The sequence below is a fragment of the Octopus bimaculoides genome, chromosome 3 (assembly GCF_046866305.1).
Source record: "Octopus bimaculoides isolate indiv1 chromosome 3, ASM4686630v1, whole genome shotgun sequence".
Taxonomy (NCBI): Eukaryota; Metazoa; Mollusca; class Cephalopoda; order Octopoda; family Octopodidae; genus Octopus; species Octopus bimaculoides.
In genome coordinates, this window is record NC_142930.1 from 18,103,552 (window position 1) to 18,124,852 (window position 21,301).

Consider the following 21,301-nt stretch of genomic DNA (forward strand, 5'->3'; position numbering starts at 1 on the left):
ATTATAGCTTTGAAAAAATAACTGCTAAAAATCCAACTGCACTCTTCAAAACTTGCACTAAGAATAATTATTTCATTCAAGCCACAAGGACCAAACACAGAGGGGATGATATAAAATGAACATGGGGTCGGGAAGCATATGAAAATATGTAAAAAGTAGACAATTAAAAATTTATGATAATAAAACAAATGAGAAACAAACAATACAACAGTACAATGAAGTGGGGGACAGGTATGACCTGCAAGATACATTCCTCCACTGGACCTTTTGGTTTACCTTTTAGGGTTTATACACACGCAAAACCTTTTATTCCCAACATGTATACCGCTTGCTTCCATCTTTTACCATACGTATCCGATGACACCTCCTCTCTAGCCTTATTTTCCTTTGTAAATGGAAAACAAAGAAGTTTGCTAATACTTGGCCAGAGATGAAGATACCTGTCACCAATCCTTTCATTTATGTCCTCCATACAGCCTCTTTTGCTCTAGCGACCACTACGAGAAAACAAACCTTACCTTCACTGTTCAGAGAGGTGGGGGTGGAACAATCTTTATGACTGACTCGGACAGCTGTACTCTTCCCAGATGTGACAGCAGTCGTTCGATATAAACCCACAACTCTGCAATCCCTGAACACTGCTCAAATTCATGCAGAAGTTTCACTGTCCCACCCACATCTTGGGCAGGTGGGTAAGCATGAGGCACCATGCTTTGCAAGTTTATTGTGAACTGGTAAGGTTCTTCAGTAACATTACCAGGCTAGGGACCTCTGGAAGTTGTCCAAAGGTCCTGGCCCGAATGTCCTTTGAAACAGGCTGGCCAATAGCCCATCGTCGAAGCCCAGGGTTTCTCCCAGAGTGTCATCACACTTGGCCACTACCAACGCTCTATAGAATGACAAGGTGGAACCCACTCTACTAGCATTACGTGTGCAGCAGAGGAGCAAAAGTGCCTTTCAACACTTCTAGATAAGATCTAGAAGACCTGTCACTGTTCATCCATGTCCACACTGGAGCATCCGGAAATTCTAGTCTATACCGATCTGCCAGCTGAAAGCTGAACAGATCAGTGAGGCATGGGCTACTCCTTCTATTTGGATTCGAGCCAACACAATCTACACATGCATCACAGATTGTGTTGGAGTCATCTAATAATAATAAAGTACGAGATGTGCTTAAGAAATTTTATAGGCTTCTAAAATAGTCTGACTGTCTAGTCCTGTAGACACCTACCAGCCTGAATGTCTAACCACTGCTGAGTGTCACATCAAGGATGACCAGCCTGTCTTCTGGGTCAATAAAGATTGTTCTAGTCTCAAAAGCCAGATTTTTCCTGAGTAGAATCGCATCACCACTTCCTTCCCCAGGCTGGCATGGAGAAATAAATTTCTCGTAGCCGTTCAGGAGTGGGGAAAGGCCTGCATCTCATTCAGTCTGGTTTCTGTGGCCATTATCACATTGAATCTATGTGACCTGAGGTCATTAAAGAAGTGACCTTGCTTCCAGTCTGACCCCAGGCCACATACATTTAAACATGTTACTGTGAGTGTATCCATAAAAAGGCTTACCTTTGTTGGAGAAGGGACTATAATCCCTTCTCAGTCTGGTCTGTGTCTTGCGGGGATTCTTTGGTTAGGCCCTTATCATAGACGTACAAAAGTCCTTTCTGAGAGGGCCTATGTCATGAGGAAATCAGGAGTATAATATATTATAATTTATTCTGTCTATGGAATAAATTTGGATTCCCTCTAGTTGGATAGTAAAATGTTCTTTGTAAAGTTCTGCAGTCGGTATATTTTGGAGTTCATCTGCTAAGAATTCATTCTTGACATTTATTGCCACTAAATTGAACTCTGCTGCTGTTGGAAAGAGGGGGAGGGGAGGTTCATTTTCAGGACTGGGAAGGGTAGATTCAGCTATTTTTTGGTAAGTGTTAGGGTGGGTGGGGGTACTATTTGGGATTCGTATGTGTCAGCAGGGGGAGATTTTTTTTGTGAGTTAAAGTAGCCCAATCTTTTTTTAGTTTCTTCCTTTTTGGTTGATAGGGTGGTATTCTCCTGTATTGGTGAATCCACTGCATCAGTTGTGGTTGTTGGTTCTGGGGTTTGCCTGGGGGGAAGAGAGGGGCACTCTGCTCTTACATGGCCTTTCTCACCACATTTAAAGTAGAGAGGCCTCCTCCTCTCTACCATCACACATAACTTGGTTTCCTTTCTAATCTGGATGGTTTAGGCAATTTCTTCAAGGTGAGTAGGGGCTGCTTGAATGATTATTTCGAGCTACTGGCCTTTCCAGTTTTGCTGCTCAATTTTAGTGGCTTTGATGATCAATATTTTATCCGCTAAGCCCATAAGTGCTGCGCAAAACCAAATAATGTCTATCTTGGGAGGAGTTTCTTCCACCGTTATTTTGGAAGTGTGCCTTCCTAGGTGAGTTGGTAGCAGCACTACTTTAGCTGTTTTTAATGGTTTCATGGAGTTGCCTGACTTTTTCTTCACTTTTAAAATGCACAATTGTTGCAAATTTCTTCCCTCCTGTTAGAAATGTAATGTCTGACCAAATAGGTTGCAGACATTTCTCCACGTCTTCTTTTGCTGCGATTTCTAATTTGTTTTCCTTCACTACATACCTTTTATACACTATTATTTTCCTTGTTGTATTTTCTATTAATTCACTTGGGAGGATAGCTTTCAACTCTTGTCCTTCCATTTGAAACATTTCTTTGTGTTTGTTTAGTACTTCCGGTTCAACATTAATTCTTTTCCTCGAGATACCTGCTGCAGCAGCGAAATTTGTTTTGTTCGACTGTTCTGGTTGGCGACCTTCCAGAAAAATCCTTGCCTGACAGCATGTTAATAGTGTTATCCATCGTTTTGGTTTGTGTTTTCCTCAACAGAGAAGCAACTCATGGTTTGGGAATTAAAAATTCCTACAAATGGTATAAAATATAGCAAAAATAACAATTTCCCTCCTCAAATGAGGTGAGGGGGATGTTCAGAAAGTCTGCAAATGCAAACAATCTGGCAACAACAAAAGACACAGAAGAGTTCCAACAATAACAATCCAACATTCACATATGAAATAAACCAATTTAAGGCAAACTTGCACTAAGAATAAGTAAAAATTAAAATTACTATCTGCTTTTATAGCAACTTGATGCAGGTAGTTTATCCCATCCTCTTCATGCAACTGAAAAAACTGCATTATTTATGGGATGACTCTATATATATATATATATATATATATATATATATATATATATATAAATAAATATATATAACGTGAGAGAGTTAGGGGTTGGGGGTCCAACCCACTAAGGGATAGTGTCTATCCAGTATACTGCTGGGAGGGTACCCAATTATTGCTACACTAGTGCTATACTAAGTGCAATCAATGGGAGCGGGTAAAAGTGGAGGTTTTACCCGAAATTTGTATAACAATTAGAAAATGGAGGATAATACGCTGCTTTCTTTTTTTGTCACTTTTGCTATGAATTAAATTAATGAATTCAACGGGATACATCGTCTGCAAGTAGTTGGGTTCAGCATATTATCCTCCATTTTCTAATTGTTATATAAATATAAATATATATATATATATATATATATATATATATATATATATACGCACACAAATAATCTTTTCTACTATAGACACAAGGCCTGAAATTTGTGGGAGGCGACTAGTCAAATACTTGACCCAAATGTGTGTGCATGCACATGTGTCCCCACCAACACCCCTCGACAATGAGTATTGGTGTGTTTGTGTCCCCCATAACTTAACAGTTTGGCAAAAGAGACCATATAATAAGTACCATGCTTAAAAAGAAGAAGTACTAATGTCGATTCACTCAACTAAAATTCTTCAAGGCCCAGCATTGCCATCATCTAGTGACTGAGACAAGTGAAAGATTAAAGAAGAAAAAAAACAAAACAAAAAAAAAAAAAAACAGGTTTTTGCAGTTTCAGACTACAGCACTGTGTTGAAAGGCACTTGAACATGGTGCTGCAGAGTAGAATCAAGCATAGAACTAAGTGATTGTGTAAACCACTAACCAGAACCCACCCTACACATTTGTGGTTTAGTACCAAGAAATTTTTCTCAATTATGTAGTCTTCCATACATTTTGCTGGAGGGAGGGGACTGGAAGCTCACAGCTAGAACCCTTTTAATTGTAGTTTTGCTGGAGCTAAGTTAGCCTAAAGCTAAACCACAATGTGGAATTCAAATTCTCAGTGAATGAAACATCTCAACAGCTTAACACTCCAAAAACACATTGTATCAGATTGAGTCTACTTAAGTTACATTAAGCAGTGGTGTGTATAAATACAAGGTTATTATCAGTTCAAACATGCTTGAAGAATAGTCAAACCTGTAAGAAAGTCATTTACTTTGTTTTGTCATGGAGAAAATTTCTCACTGTAGACGAATAGGTGTAAATACACAAATCAGCTTGCAGTGTCACTCACTCAAACTGCAGGATGCATTTTGGAGTGGTTATCTTCTCTTCAGTCACAAAAAATTGACAGGGTGCACCATGAACTGATGAGATTATCTCTTTTATAATATTTCTAAAATTGTACAATGACTAGTAACACTAATTGGCAGCTCATGGCAAACAAATTATGGGGTAGCAGCGCTAAGAAGTGATGGGTATAAATACAAAGCTATTACCAGTTCAAATAGGTTTGGGGCATATTCAAACTTGTAAGGAAGCCATTCACTCAGTTTTGATATGAAGAAAATTTCTTGCTGTAGACAAATTACATTAAGGGCTGCAAGTGTTCGTGGAATACTCAAATTATTTATGTAGTAATTCAATGTGTATATAGCTCAGTGGATGTTGATTGAGCAACTGAATATTCATTAACAAAAACCCTGCCAAAACAGACAGTGAAACCTGGTGCAGTCTTCTGCCTAGTTAGCTCCTGTCAAACCACCCAGCCCATGACAGCATGGAAAATGGATGTTAAGTGATGATGATGGAGGAGGAGGAAGAAGCGATCCATTTATTAATTCATCAATCTTAGATTGATGGAAGGCAAAGCCAATTCTAGTGCAATTTGAAATCAAATTACAGACTACTAAATATTTCATTCTTAATTCAGTACTCCTTCAATTTTGTAACTCCACTGGCAGTGAAAAAAAAATGTTATAAATTTATACTGGAGGACTGGATTGGACTGGCTCTTGTGCAGGTGGCACATAAGATGCACCATTTTGAGCGTGGCCGTTGCCAGTACCGCCTGACTGGCCTTCGTAGGATTTTCGAGCGAGATCGTTGTCAGTGGCCCTGGACTGGCTTGTGTGGGTGGCACATAAAAGACACCATTTCAAGCATGGCTGTTGCCAGTATCGCCTGACTGGCTTTCGTGCAGGTGACACGTAAAAGCACCTACTACACTCTCTGAGTGGTTGGCGTTAGGAAGGGCATCCAGCTGTAGAAACTCTGCCAAATTTAGATTGGAGCCTGGTGTTGCCATCCGGTTTCACCAGTCCTCAGTCAAAACCTCCTAACCCATGCTAGCATGGAAAGCGGACGTTAAACGATGATGATGATGATTGCAGCCAATGTGTCACTAGTATATGAGATGGAGGTATGTAGTGATTATGGTGTCAGACTCATGATTGTAAGATTGTGGTTTTGTGTTGCTCTAGCCACATGACTAATAAGCAGTCATGATAGGCCTGGTAAGCCAGTGATCAATGGCGGATCTGCCTAGTGACAAATTACAAATGAAGAATGATAAACTTAATATATGAAATGAAAAAAGCAGCAAGCATTTATTTAATGATCAGATTTATTGAAACTTATAATTTCAATTTATAAGTTTGTCTTTTTTTTTAATCTTTTAAAAGTTTCAAAATCTATAACTTTTAAAATCATTCAAACTTCATACTTATATTTTAAAATCATATAAGATTTTATCATTCAAACAAAAAAATGTTTTAAGGACTTTCACACTCAAGCATTCTATCTCCCTATTTTTTTTTTTTTTTTTTCAGTAAATGAAAAATTTGAAGAATTTCTTTTTATTGAAAATTTTTTTTTTTTTCTTAGAAGCCAACGAATAATGATGTTGAAACATGTAGATCAATGCAACTTATGTACCATCTCCTCTTTCGTGATGAGATGGTTAGTTTTGTTTACTAACTGCATCAACCGACTTATGTTGGAAGACCAGTCATTTAAAATGTTATTCGGATCTCTGTGTTGCCGGAAATTGATGATACCATCAAGACGGTCCATTTTCGCCTGAACTGTCTTGTTGACTACTAGATTGGACAAAAATTCTTCAGTTTCCTGTGAAGAAAATAAAATATAATTAAACTAATAGGCATAAGACCAGTAATTCAAAGGGAATGGGTTACTCAGTGAAATCAACCCAGTACTAAACCAGCACTTTATTTTATTGCCCACAAACAAATGAAAGGCTCAGCTGACCTTAAAAATCAACTCAGAACATGAGCCAGAAGAAATACAAGGCATTTTATCAAACATTGATTTTGCTAACCCACCCCATCCAGTAATAACTTTTAAAGACACTTTAATATTAAAGGTCTTTCAGAATTTTTCTTCATCAAACCTATTGCATCAATATATATTCACATTCTGTAAAACTAGATTTTAAAAAATTTTTAAACCCTGGAAAACCATCTACTTCAGAAAGGACAATGTATATCTAAAACCACCTTGAATGTCAACTATTTAAAACTGAATCAATTTTTCATTTTTATGGTTTCTTTCCAATGCCCAATTCCCAAAAGTTTCACAAACGAGTCTTAACTCACAGAAACTCTACATCCTTTAGGCTATGAGGAGATTATATGCTCCTGCTGTCTCTTTTACATTTATCTTTACTCCTCTAATCTAAACTCTTCAACTGATCCACTTAAATTCACCCATTTTACCTGATTGATGTATTTTGATTTTCAATTTGATGACAATACCCTAATGGTTGACTAAAGATACAGCTGCTGATCATCAAAGCTGAGCTGGTACTGATCAGCAGACCAAACACCTAACGGCTTTACTGATGAATTTCAAATCAGAACTGATCTGACTAGCAACAGATGATAGTAAATGGCACCAGTTGAGTGTATAGGTTCAACTAAAGAAGTTGACTAAACTGTCAAAGAAAATGGTAATGCAAGTACATCTGTCTGTCAAAATCTCATTGCCATTAACTATATTGTACATTTTCCCCGTAGTCCATACTAAACCCATTGCCCAAACTTTCTGTTTTGCAATCAGTTTTCCATCCTAACAAATGGTGAACTGTGAAGTATGAGTGAAGCAAGCACAATGATGTGTTTTGCTCAGTTACACAACAGAATGGGTTTGATAGAATTTTTTGAATTTATGCTGATAGAACAGTTTCCCATCTGAAAAGTTTTTCTTACCATTATTTCCTTGCAAATATCAAAATACAAAAAGTTTCACGATATTAACTTAATTAAATTTATCTATATATCACTATTACCTTAACGTAAGGCATTTCATAAAGAGTAACTAAGAATCAAAATTAGGAATCTGAACTTCAAAAGAGCTTATCTCTTACTCTGTAGCACACACCATAGAGGTACTCTATTACTGACAGTTTGATGCTTTTGAGAAATCAAATTTATTATTGTGAGGTATTGTAAAATTAGCTTTAGCTTGTATCGTATGTTTTGTGGCTTAGTCTAGAGTTGGGTCAGCAACAGTGAGATCAATATGGTGTGTACAGCTTCGGCATCTTTAAATTATTGCCCAGAGGATAATATAATACACGGTGTCCCAAAAGTGACTGATGGGTTTCAGTTTTTAATAACTTAACTTTACAAATAAACTCATGAAATTTTGATACAATATAAAGGACATAATGGAGATAAAAATGCACAAGTCAAACATGAAAAATGACTTCGCTGAAATAGCAGCCATTTTCAACTTCGCACACCCATGCTCTTTCCAAAACTTGCATTATAACATCAAGAGTTTCAGACCCCACTTCTGATTTCTCTATTGATGCTCTCCTTCAATTGCATCAGGGTCTCCAGTTTGTTGATGCAAATCGTCTCTTTCAGGTATCCCCACAAGAAAAAAATCCAGGCTAGTCAAATCTGGGGAATGTGAAGGCCATTCAAAGTAGACCTCACACATGGTTCCAGCAAGATGGGGCAACTTCTCATACCACAAGAGAAACAGATCAGTTGCTTTGGCAGTGCTTTGGAGAGAGAATAATCTCCAGCTATGGCAATGTCAACTGGCCTTCACATTCCCCGGTCTTGACTAGCCTGGATTTTTTCTTGTGAAAGAGAGGGTTTACATCAACAAACCAAAGACCCTGGTGCAACTGAAGGAGAACATCAATAGAGAAATCAGAGAAATGGGATCTGAAACTCGAGGGTGTTATGATGCAAGTTTTGGAAAAAGCATGGGCGTGCAAAGCCGAAAATGGCTGCCATCTTTCAAATGTAATGTAGGTGTTGCAAAATTTGACCTGTGCATATTAATTTCCATTATGTCCTTTATATTGTACAAAATGTTATGCATTTATTTGTCAAGTTAAGGAAGTTATTAAAAACTGAAATCCATCAGTGACTTTTGGGACACCCTGTATATATGAGGCTCTTACTCAACAAGAACCAAACAATGTTACAGATTATTCCTTTACTCAAGAGTGATCTCCCTTTTTAGTTAAGACTGTTGCATTACTTTAGATTTTTCTGTTAGGGAAAATCTTAGAGGTGCTGGCTCACATGAGCCTGATATACCCTTCACTACCTGAACACAAAAATACTTCAGTGGCACCCAACAATACAATGAAGACTGCTTCCAGTCAAAAAACTCAAAGTACTAAGTACATTTCACTGCAATCTTTTTTAATGTTCAGACTAGTCATAAACAGCGACTTCATATAGTATATAAACACATCCTCTCTCCCCTTCTGTACATATAGTTCTTGTCTACAAATACATGCATTCTTCCCAATTCATGCCTATATTAAACTATTGTACTTACATCTTCTGAGAGATCAAGTAGTTGGGCCATCCTATTCATTCGTACCCTGGTATAATATTTTGCCATCACACGAATATTCTACAAAAAAAGAAAATGACATTCAATTTCAAATATTTTATATTGGAGTGCATAGGCACTCCAATATCTGTGGTTTCTGTAGTACTTAGAAACTAAGTTAAATCACTTGAATATACTGTCAGTCAACTGAGTTAATTTTCCCATAAGTCAACACAGTAATAAAAACTAGTCATTAGTTTTACATTGTAATTACTTTCAACAATGAATTGTACCATTATAAAGGACCTATTCAGAGAATTTGGGATCTTGGTCATAGACACAGCACAAAGCCAGTGATGAAGTCGAAATCCTAATTTTCATTGTTAATTATTCAATATCTTATTGAGTCAGCCATCTGCACTTTCCCGTTAACTCCTAATCATTCTGTTTGACACACAAACTATCCATCACTAGAACCCATGCGTCTCATCACTTAGATTAGTAGGTTCTTGTCAGATTGTAACATTGTATCATCTACTGTTGAAGCTCTTGCAGATCTCCATTCTATAACTTCTGGTTACCCCAGGGTTTGATTCAGATTTGTCTCCTTCAAAAGTACCAAGACACAATCACTAATCACTATCCTACCCTCAATTAACATAAAATTAGGCACCTGAAGTTGGCTTCAAATACCAGATCTTGACATTACTGAAGATCTCTCCTGGCAAACACATGACCTCAATACAGCCAAAATTATATCACAAACAGGGGCCTTCCTCTTTTAAGCCAAAAAATACTGAACAGAAAGTACTTCAGCTCCTCAGTGCTAGGTGATTTCATGCAACTTCCACTCAAATACTAATTCACACATGTCTCTTATGCTTGTCAATGATATTGATCTCCTCTCCAAGACTCCATACAAACCACTCTTTCAAGGACTTCACTTCCAAAACATCGGCCCTCTGAAATACCCTCCCTTAACATTTTCTCCAACCTTCAACTTGAGAAACATCAGCCATAAGCACAGTCCCTTCTTTCATCATCATCATCATCGTTTAACGTCCGCTTTCCATGCTAGCATGGGTTGGACGACTTGACTGAGGACTGGTGAAACCGGATGGCAACACCAGGCTCCAATCTAAATTTGGCAGAGTTTCTACAGCTGGATGCCCTTCCTTAACGCCAACCACTCAGAGAGTGTAGTAGGTGCTTTTACGTGTCACCTGCACGAAGGCCAGTCAGGCGATACTGGCAACGGCCACGCTCGAAATGGTGTCTTTTATGTGCCACCCGCACAAGCCAGTCCAGGGGCACTGGCAACGATCTCGCTCGAAAATCCTACGGAGGCCAGTCAGGCGGTACTGGCAACAGCCAAAGAAAGATGGTACATTTGCAAGTCTCACATTCTATCATTTCGTCATAATCTTTACATATTTTATGCAAATTTCAACAGATAAATATAAACCATTACAATGGTTTAAAAAAATTTTGAATTACACTTCCAACAACTGTGAATGGATCATCCTTAGCTATTTCTTCAAAACTCTTTCTCAATCTATTTCTATTGTTATATCACAACACTTTTCCAACCAACATACATGTACAGCTATCTCTATTGCAGACGAAAATAAATATATATTTAATATACAGCCACTTAATCAATTTAACTGTACTTGAACTTTGCACATCCAACAGAGCACTCATTGATTTTTCTCAATTGCTACATTAGTAATTAAGAGAAAAATATATGGAAAAAAACTACAGTACTTACGTGTTCTACAACTCGATTTTTCAGGTCCTGCCATCTTTTTTTGGAAGCAGGAGAGTTAACATCAAAAACATGTGTAGCTGGACAATCTTTAGAACCTTCTTTTAATTCAGTTTCAAAATCAGCGCACAACTGTTTCCAGTAAATAAGTTCACTTGTTGTAAACAAACTATGCAGCTCTCTATAAAGGCAAAAAAGGAGAAGTATAAAGTCAGGTTATAAAATCAATGTCTGTCTATTTATCTTCTGTGTGAATGAGAAAGAAGAGAGAGATGAAAAGAAAATGAGAAAGCAAGGCAAACTAAATACATATTTACTTGTATTTAGGAATTTCATTAAGATTCTTCTCCTCTCCAATTCTATGAAGTAAATCTGACTGTTCATTGTCATATGGAGCCAAAATAAGGTAAAGTATAACACATTTCAAGGCCTGAAATTTTAAGGAAAAAAAAATACAGTTAATAAAAATTCTAATTAGCCTGATTCTCTCTCTCTCTTATAATGTCTTTTACATCTCATCAGGGAAAAAAAGAAAAATATCTAAGTTTTGCAGGCAACTATGTATCCGATTCCTATTTTCATATACTATCAAAGATGTGTAAAAGTACAAAAATAACATCTAACTCAGAAAAAGTCACACAAAAGGAAGCCTGAAAAGAATTAGTGACATTATTGAAAGACATGGCAAAAAACTCAGTCTTCAGTAATATAATAATACTAATAATTCATCTCCTTCTTCTGCATTGTATCTTTACTGTTTAATGTTATTATTTTTACTGGGTAACTGCTCCAATTGGAATTTTCCTCTGAAGTATTTGTCTCGTTCACAATTTTTATTTGAGGAAGAAATCTTAAAATATCTGGCCATATCACACTGAGAGCATCGGTTCTCGTCTGATCACCGAAGTTAAGCAACGTCGAGCTTAGTGAGTACTTAGATGGGTGACCGCTTGGGAAACCTAGGCGCTGTAAGTGTCCCACACTTGATGCTTGAACAGAGATGTGTCGATATCTGCTGCCTCCAAGAAGTAAGGTGGAGAGGAGGTTCCGTTAGGTTCCTCACAGGCAAAGAACACAGGTACAAGATTTTCTTTTACCCCACTTTCTCTACACCAATCCCTCCCAATATTTAACTATTTATGACTGCCTGTCATCTAACAAGACTCACTATATTGATCTCCCACCTAGATATTTAACAATCTAATCTACCAATCATTATGACACTTTCTTTCTCTTTCGACTTTCCCAGCACAAGCAACAAAGTCTCCTTCTTCCAATCAGTGGAAAAGTTAATGTTTGATTTTTAATTTTTTATCATATGAGTATTTCTAATTAGATTTTTGTTACTCTCAACACAAACTGTTTTACATACAGCTACATTAACCACATTGACAAGTTAAATTCATTGATTACTTTTTTGATACCCAAGAGTTCATTACAAACATGATCTTAAATCATCATCATCGTTTAACATCTGTTTTCCATGCTGGCATGGGTTGGATGGTTTGACTAAGGTCTGGAGAGAGAGAGAGTGGCTGCACCAGGCTCCAATCTGATCCGGCAATGTTTCTACAGCTGGATGCCCTTCCTAACGCCAACCACTCCAAGAGTGTAGTGGGTACTTTTTACATGCTACCGGCACAGGAGCCAGTCAGGCAGGCCTGGCATCGATCACGTTCGGATAGTCCTTTTTACGTGCCATCGGCACAGGGGCCAGTCAGGGGATACTGGCATTGGCCATGTTCAGACGGTGCTTTCTACATGCCACTGGCAGAGGAGCCAGTCAGGGGATGAATTACAAACAACATGTTACTATGAAGAATGAGAAACCATGATCCTTTATGGACAAACAAGTGGGTTATTTAACATTACCAAATTCATAGAACAGAAAGTTGATTAGTTAGCATTAGGTACAGCATATCACACCACAGTAATACTGACAAAAAATAAAAAGAAAAAAGAAAGACCAGTGTGTTCTCACCGATGCCATTTTCTCTTTGTCTTCTTGGATGGCAGAGGTGTCATAAACTGCTCGGTAATGCTTACAGATGGCAAGGTATGACCCATCGTGTTCATCAAGTTCTATCATCAGCTGGTAATATTTCAGCTTTAGATCCTGTCAATGAAATAAAAATAACTAATTATATAAATATACATGTTTAGGTATAAGAATTTCTTAATTCGAGATCCTGAGATAGATGGATGGGTTTGAGTGTGTGTGTGTGTGTGTGTGTGTGTGTGTGTGTGTGTGTGTGTGTGTGTGTGTGTGTGTGTGTGTGTGTGTGTGTGTGTGTGTGTAATAATTACATATAAATATTTCTCAAATGCATGATAATGCTATAAATAGCGTGATCAGGATAAATTATCCATTAATTTAAAGATACGTTACTGGCCAGTCATGAGACTCGAACTCACATCTCAGTGATTACGCATCAAGTGTTTTACCATTAAACTAAACTGCCCAGCAAGGAATTCTTCTGCAATTTTAGAACTTATAAATTTAGCTTCATAAGATGCTAACGTTAAATTTTGAATTTGAATCACGCTATTTATAGCATTATCACGCATTTGAGAAATAAATTTATTTCTGTATCTTACAATACATCTCAACGCTTCTAAAAAAGAACAAACTTTGTTTGTTTACTTTCATTGTAAATTTGAATATAAATATTGGATAGATATGGTATTGATTACAACAAAATAGCTGTGAACAAAAATGGAACCGTAACGGGATTCAAATAACATTTCTGATTCTTCTTCATGCACACTAACAATACACAGAGCAGAGTACTTCATTTCTTTCTGGTCTTTGCTACTTATCTGCATTCAAGGCATATATTCTGCTACCATGAAGTATTGCACTTTGTACATAAACATTATATTAACTTCCCTTCACTCGGAGAGAAAAATCATTTGTTGCCAGTAGAAGTAACAGCTCCAACTAATTCTTATTCTGGTTACTATGCTTTTGGAAAACAAATCTATACTACTAATTAGATCACCTAGGTAATAAGGGCTATCAACTATTTCTGGTAAGCTTTCCAAACATTTGAAGGTATTTATTTTATATATATTCTTCCTATTGACCACTTCTATGCATCTATCACATACAAAGTCTCTTTTCTCTATCAATCTGCTAGTCATTCCATGCCAGGCACACTGTATAACTGTTTTTCTGCCTTCTTTCTTAGTAAAATCTTTAATCTTTGCAAAGTTTACTTTGAAGCTTTTTAACTCTTGATTTGGAATTTCTTTTTAAATGTTCAACAAATTCAGTTTATAAGAACTAAGCATATTCAGAACACAGGTGTATTATGTATAAAGCTACAGGAATATGAGGTGGATTACACCTCTTGAGAAGAAGACAGTCTCTGCTAAGGAAGAACTCTTATCTTATGAAAAAGCTAATATCTAGTAAGGACAAATTTCTTCACGGAATGAAATGAAATTCAGAGTCTTTGATATGAAAAATCTAGTATACAACATATACAAGAAATTTCTAGATGAAGTGAATACAGGTCAACAAGAAAAGGTGATTACCTTTTAAACAGTATAAAAATATTTATTATAATCCTCCAGTCTATAACTATTCTCTTTCTGGTTGGAGGACTATACTAAACAGGTGAAAGCTAAAAATTGGATCCTGATAAACTCCTACTTGCATGATAAATTTGTTAAATTAATTGCCGACTGTGAATCTGTATATGGCTTGTATGGCCCTCACAAATCATTCATCTATTCTCAGTTTCCTTAGCCACCACCAGATTACAAGGCAAGGTTCTTTGTTAAAGGACTTCTCCAAATCAATGATATGTAGGTAGAGGGGGTTTACTCTTAGTTATGCATCTCTCCAACAATTGTCACACTAAGAAAGCATCAGCAGTACCCTTTCCTGTCACAAAGCCAAACCATTTCCCATTTTAACTAATTGTCTTCATAAGGTCAATCGAAATGTTCAGATTTACAATACCCATTGGCATACATCCAAATATGGAGAAATAATTGTAACAGAGTGAAATAGAAATAACAGTAGTTATAAGCCATTGAAGCATCTCTATTGCTGTTATGTATCCTGCTAGACATAGCGCTCAGATCACACCTACTACCTTAAAAAAAGGTCACACTGGACAAAGTAATTCTAGATATACAAAAGAACATGATGGTCATGGTTTGAATGATATATTTCTTAAGTCTGCACAATCAAAGTTGAACTGGAACTAAACAACAACAGAAGTCATCATCATTCAAGGGGAAAAATCTAGTAGCAATGGATGAGATCTCACTTACTGTAGTGTCTTTTTCATCAAAGAATTTGGTGCTGATCTTTTTACTGATGATCTGGGTGCGAATGTAATCCTTCTTGGCTAAACACAACCTCATCTGTTCCAAAATAAATTCCACTTTCTCCTTTTTGTCCATGGAACCAAAAGTTTCAACCTGGAAATAAATGAAAAGAAAACAAAAAATATTCATTGTTTGAATTTTGGACAGTTTGGTCAAAAAATAATACTTCTTCAAATAGACAGCATATTAAACCCCACCCCCACCCCAATTGACCTGAACTCAGCATATTACTAATATTCCCCTAGCACATTTGTTTCCAATTTTGGAAGAAGGCCAGCTGGTTTGAGGGAGGGGCTCTGTCAATAAAATAAGTACCAGTACTTATTTTATCGACCCTGAAAGGATGAAAGGCTAAATTGACTCTGGCAGAATTTGAACTCAGAATGCAAAGACAGGCGAAATTCTGCTAAGCACTCCACCTGACAATTCTGCCAGCTCACTGCTTTCTCCTAAGCACAATATTAGCACTAACATGCTATCTTAAAGATATCATTTTAGCAGTAACACAGACTTTGATATATAAAGAATATCTAACATATCTTTGCAAGGGAATAAGGAGGTAAATGGTGAAACTGAAGCAGGTAAATGACTGAGGAAGAAAAGCCGATAGCCATTGATGTAGAGGAAACAGAGGTTGCTGTTTAGCATTGAGTCAGTTACGATTGCACAAACTATAATGAAATTTGCCAGTCATGACAATAAATAAATAAATAAATAAATATAGATATAGATAGATAGATTGAAGGTGAATATGGTACTTAAGTTTAGGCAACAGAATTAAGTATGGTATTATCCATAGAATTCCAAAATAAGGTGATTAAAATCAAAATATGCAACAAGGATATCGAAAGCTAAAGCAGTACGATCATTTCATGCGACTCCATTTATTTAAGCAATGTGAACATTACATCAAATGTAAAATGCAGAGCAATCCTCAGTTGCACAAAGATATAGAAATCTACTGAAATTTCATTTCAACAGAAGGACATATTTTCAAACACCATTTGAGCGTGGCCATCGCCAGTATCGCCTGACTGGCCCTCATGCCAGTGGCACGTAAAAGCACCCACTACACTCTCAGAGTGGTTGGCATTAGGAAGGCCATCTAGCTGTAGAAACTCTGCCAGATCAGATTGGAGCCTGGTGCAGCCATCTGGCTCATCAGTCCTCAGTCAAACCGTCCAACCCATGCCAGCATGGAAAGCAAATGTTAAACGATGATGATGATTATTATATCCTCAACATAATTAGTGAAGATGAATAGTAATAAATTAAGTGGTTTTAACTGAATACTGCTTACCTCTTTAATGATTTAGGTACATTCAAAATTAATCAGTACTGAATTCTATATACTATTATTTGGTTATCAGTGGAGAGCAGACCAAATAATATATCTCTAAGATAAAGTAAACACATAAAAGAGAAGAAAGGAATTATCTTTACCTGGAGTTCTTGTAATATGTTGGCAGCCTCACTTATGTTGTTTTCATCTTCTTTGATTTTGGCTAAGATACGAGTAAGGCGAGCTCTCTCAATCTCAACATAAATCTGAAGTAACACAGTGAAAGTTATATAAAAATAGGGTATAAATTCGGTCACTCAACCTGCTAGAAATAGCAGCAAAAATCTCCTTCAAATTACATCTTACCCCTTAAAAAGTATAAAACATTGGACAATGTAGTCCAAAATATATACACACACACACACACACAAAGAGAAAAAAACAGGAAAGTCTTGGCTGGAAAGCCTTTGATCATAGAAGTATTCAATTAAAGCTGACCTGGGAATAAATAACAACAATGGAACACTTGTAATAAATTTAGAGTCAAGCCCTAAGAGCTGACAGACCATGCCATATCCACAAGAACATTTTTTATCCAGTTAGTACACTAACAGTGAATAGGATTATGAGCTGTCAATCTTTCTGGTCAAAGATTCACACTGTAACAACTTACCTGTCCATAGCAAAAGGTTCAAAGTAACCAGTTTTATGAAATGATTTTGACTATTTCAAAACGATCTGTAGGGATTGTCGGGTGGAAAGATAAGTAGAGGGCAGAAATAGAAAAACAATAGTTACTCACCTTGCCAGCAGTAACAGTTCTAAGGGTATCAATCAACTTTAGTTTCTCTTCTTGGTTAGGGGTTTTCTCAACATAGGTACAAGCTTCTTGAATCATTTTTGTTACAGCCTGTTTTCAAATAAATAATAAAAATTACAATTTATACAAAATAGGGCAAACTTTGTACGAGTTTCTGTATTCAACACTGCTTCTACCAACTCACAAATAATAACAATGGTGCCATATAAAAAGGCACCCAGTACACACTGTAAAATAGTTAGTGTCAGGAAGGGCATCCAGCCATAAAAACCAAGCCAAAACACAGTTGGAGCCTGGTGTGGCTCTCTGGATTGCCAACTCATCCAACCCATGCCAGTATGGAAAACTGGACATTAAATGATGATTGTTCTAACAGGCACTAAATCAACAAATTTTGGAAGTGGGCATAGTCAAATCAACTCAGTATTTAACTGGAACTTATTTATGAACACCAGGAGAATAAAATGCAATGTTGACTTCAGTGGGATTTGAACTTAAATGTAAAAATGATCTAACTGAAACCACAAAGAATTTCATCTAATACTCACAAAGAATTGGTTCTTATATAGATTCAAGACCTGAAATTTTTGGTGGCAAGGATTAGGTCGATGCCATTAGCTCCAGTACATGACTGGTACTTTATTTTATTGACCCTAAAAAGATGAAAGGCAAAAGTGATTTTGGCAAGATTTGAACTCAGATTATGAAATGTAACTAAATATCACAGGGCATTGTCTGACACTTAAGATCCTGTCAATCCACTGCCCTATTCAACAATAACAACAATGATAATAAGGATCATTAATAAGGGCTCTGGGCATGAAAAATAGAACAGCCCAAGAATTGAAGAAAATAGTACTTTTGGAAGAACTTATATCCTTAGGAATATTCTGCCACAGAAAAAAAAACTTAAATGACAAACTTTCAGAAATGAGCCTCTTTAAATGACAAACTAACACCCTCTTTCTCTAGACACACACACACACACACATATGCTGTAAGAATTCAGCCACAACCCAAAATTGATTATAACAGTCCATTAAGATAAGTAAAACTGAACAGATACATTAAACTGAAAGACAATACTAGTGATTTCTTACAATGGAATGCACAAATTAAATCAACTTCATTACATTAGGTATATATTTTATCAGCCCAAAAGGATTTAATCTCAGAACTCAGAGTAAATATTGGTTTCAAATTTTGGCACAAGACTAGCTATTTAAGGGGAGAGGGTTAGTCGATTACATCAACCCCAGTGATCAACTGGTACTTATTTTCAGTGTTCCATTATTTCACCTTGTTATCACTTTTAACAAAAATAACATTTCTAACAAGACTACAAATGAAATGGGATGTTGTTCAATTAAATTGAACACCAGTCCTTGACTGGAGGAAGGATAAAAAGCAAAGATGATTTTAACAAGATTTGAACTTGAAACAGAGATTAAACCAAATACTGTGAAGCATTTATTCTGGCCTTCTATCATTTCTGACATTATAACCTCTCTTCATAAAGATTTTATCTGCTTACCTGTTTGATTTGTCCACGCTTCTTGGTAAGTAGCACAATGTGTTCGTTAAGCAGTCCCCAGTTAGACGCTTCAAAGCAAAGCTTCACTATAGCTACCAAAATCCTACTGGTTGAGTGAGTATCAGCACCCTTGGTGAATGAAAGGTAAAATGAATATTTAGATTTGATTACTTTGAGATACACAGACACTTGTATGTAAGCACACACAGACAAACATATTTATAGTCAATCACAATTACATTCAAACACCTTTGCATGAATGTTTGCATGCAAATTACTAAAACTATAATAGAAAATATGCAATATATAGTAACTTAATATGAAGTATATGGCAACTAATATATATATTTTCAAATTTCGCAAATACATATTCCCCGCTCTCTAAGATATGTGTAGCTGTAATGGCATATTTGAAGCATTTCAAATTCATTGAATACAGCACCAAACAAATAGCACAAAAGTTTCCTATAATGCTATAAGAAAAAAATGTACTTCAGATTCCTGCTCAAGTCATATGGAACAGCACTCATCATGTAATTTAAAATTTTATATAATGACTAGCATTGTATATAAAGACAAGGTGTTAACATCTGTATAAAGCATGCACATATGTGTATATTTATTCATACCATCATTATTGTTTTAGCATCAAGTTTTTGCATACTTGTAGGAGTCACTTGAAATTTGTTGAGGCAGATTTTCTGCAGCTAGATGCTCATCTTGTAGCCAACACCCGTTTCCAAGCAAGGTAATATTCCCCCTATTACTTTGAACATGAACAGCGCAATGGCTAGGCATGTTTTCATAGAAGACTGCAAACAAATGACACTTGTAAAATGACAATACTTCTTTACAGCTAGTACAAAGTAATAAACTTACACAGGCACACGATGGACTTATTTCATTTAGCATCTCCCAGATCAACTAAGAAGGCTTTAGTCGACCTGGAGCTATAATAGAAGACATTTTCTGAAGATGCTACATAATGGAACTAAACTCAAAACCAGATGATTGTGAAGCAAACTTCTCAACCGGTCGGCAATACCTGTGTGTGTGGGCCTACTGTTACATACAAAAGTTGTATTATGTTTTGTAAAAAAGAATTTTTAAAAACTGAATTACTTACAGTTCGAGTTTGTTTCTCTAAAGACAATAACATATCTATGGCCTCAGTCAGATTTCCTTGCTGAAAAATAGTAAACGGTTACATTCAATTTACCAAGAATACTAGTACAAAAGGGAAATAGCAGAACAACGAAAAATATTTACACGTTCATTTCATCATTACATTTACAACAATGGGACTTTTATGTGGTCGTTCGACATCCTACATATAGCAACCAAATACCCCCCAATCACCACCACCTTAAACGAAAGGAAATACACTGGATTATGTGGTCTGAGATAAAGTATGCCTAAAAAATAGACAGGATGGTCACAACTGGAAACCTTTTGATTACAGACTTTCTCGATTAGGACTGGCTTCTTTTTTGTTAACTACAAAGACATGCACGTCTGTGCGTCGTTTACTCAACTTGCTACAATATTAGCAAAATTTACTTCATATTGCACCCTTCCTGTGAAAAAAAAGAGGGACGGATACTTTGCACCTATTAACGAGGTTTTTTTTTCTTTTTAATTCCTGTAACAGAGATGCAGATGATACAAGACTACCGACACATTATATAACATAGCCATAGATACACTTTCATAGATAGAAAACGGGATGGTAAACGGTCGGTTCTAAACTGGAGTTAAACATCAAACTAGCATACACGTTTCTTACGTGACTACAAGGCCCCATATTTATAGAAGAACCAATAAATCATTTAATAACCCATGTGATGTGATACAATTACACAACCAGGAATCGAATATCAGATTATATTCAATTCACCGGCAATTTTACAACATAGTCTTTCTATCGCTGGTTAATGATTTTTAGAATACTTTAAAGAAAAGGCGAGGGAAGAATCTTTAAATGATAAAGCAAGTAAATTTTTGCATGGAAGACACATGATTTTATATATATTTATTTTATTATTCATGTCTTCACAAGCATTTATACATCTATAAATATAGAATAGAGAGAATGTACCGCTGTTTGGAGAATAAGTATGACAAAGCATTTTACTATATTACATTAAAATAGGAAGATAACTCTTAACGTACAACGTTTACGGGTTTGCAGAGGAGTAACAACAATGGTAAGATAAAAGTTTCATCAACAATAATGATTTTATATTTTCTTCTTTTTTTACCTTGGCCATTTTCTCACATTTTGGTACTTTTTCATCGACGGTGGATGAGTAATCCACTTCCATTTTCTGTACACGACCATCGCTTGAATCAGAAGCCATTTTCGCTTTTATGCGGCAGTGTGGAGGAGGAAAAGTAGCAGGAAGAGGAAGTGAAATAGTTTTAAGCAAGGTTATCTCCCTTTGTTCGATCTTCTTTTTATTACGTACAATATCGTTATCGTGTTATTTTTCCACGAATGATACCTATTTCTTGGTGGAGGCGCCATGGCCCAGTGGATAAGGCAGCGGAC

The 21,301-nt window shown here is 36.3% G+C and overlaps 1 protein-coding gene and 1 pseudogene across 1 annotated transcript; one reads left to right on the forward strand and one right to left on the reverse strand.

Moving 5' to 3' along the window:
• Positions 1-5,784: 5,784 nt before the first annotated feature.
• On the reverse strand, positions 5,785-21,136 carry LOC106873709 (26S proteasome non-ATPase regulatory subunit 12). Its single transcript, XM_014921182.3, has 11 exons — positions 21,012-21,136; positions 19,877-19,936; positions 18,751-18,879; positions 17,199-17,306; positions 16,558-16,662; positions 15,058-15,207; positions 12,752-12,886; positions 11,088-11,200; positions 10,774-10,951; positions 9,006-9,083; positions 5,785-6,305 (listed from the first exon to the last, which is right to left on the reverse strand). Exons 1-11 carry the CDS (start codon positions 21,108-21,110, stop codon positions 6,096-6,098), a joined length of 1,365 nt encoding a protein of 454 aa, XP_014776668.1. The 5' UTR covers positions 21,111-21,136; the 3' UTR covers positions 5,785-6,095.
• On the forward strand, positions 11,627-11,745 carry LOC128247489 (5S ribosomal RNA; annotated as a pseudogene).
• Positions 21,137-21,301: the final 165 nt, after the last annotated feature.

Bases quoted from the DNA above. Each gene is read 5' to 3' on its own strand.
- LOC106873709 (XM_014921182.3), bottom strand. From the start codon at position 21,110: ATGGCTTCTGATTCAAGCGATGGTCGTGTACAGAAAATGGAAGTGGAT. The intron at 19,937-21,011 runs GTAAAAAAAGAA...ACTATTTTTCAG, and splicing joins AATGTGAGAAAATGGCCAAG to CAAGGAAATCTGACTGAGGC. The intron at 16,663-17,198 runs GTGAGTAACTAT...GTGTTACTTCAG, and splicing joins GAACTGTTACTGCTGGCAAG to ATTTATGTTGAGATTGAGAG.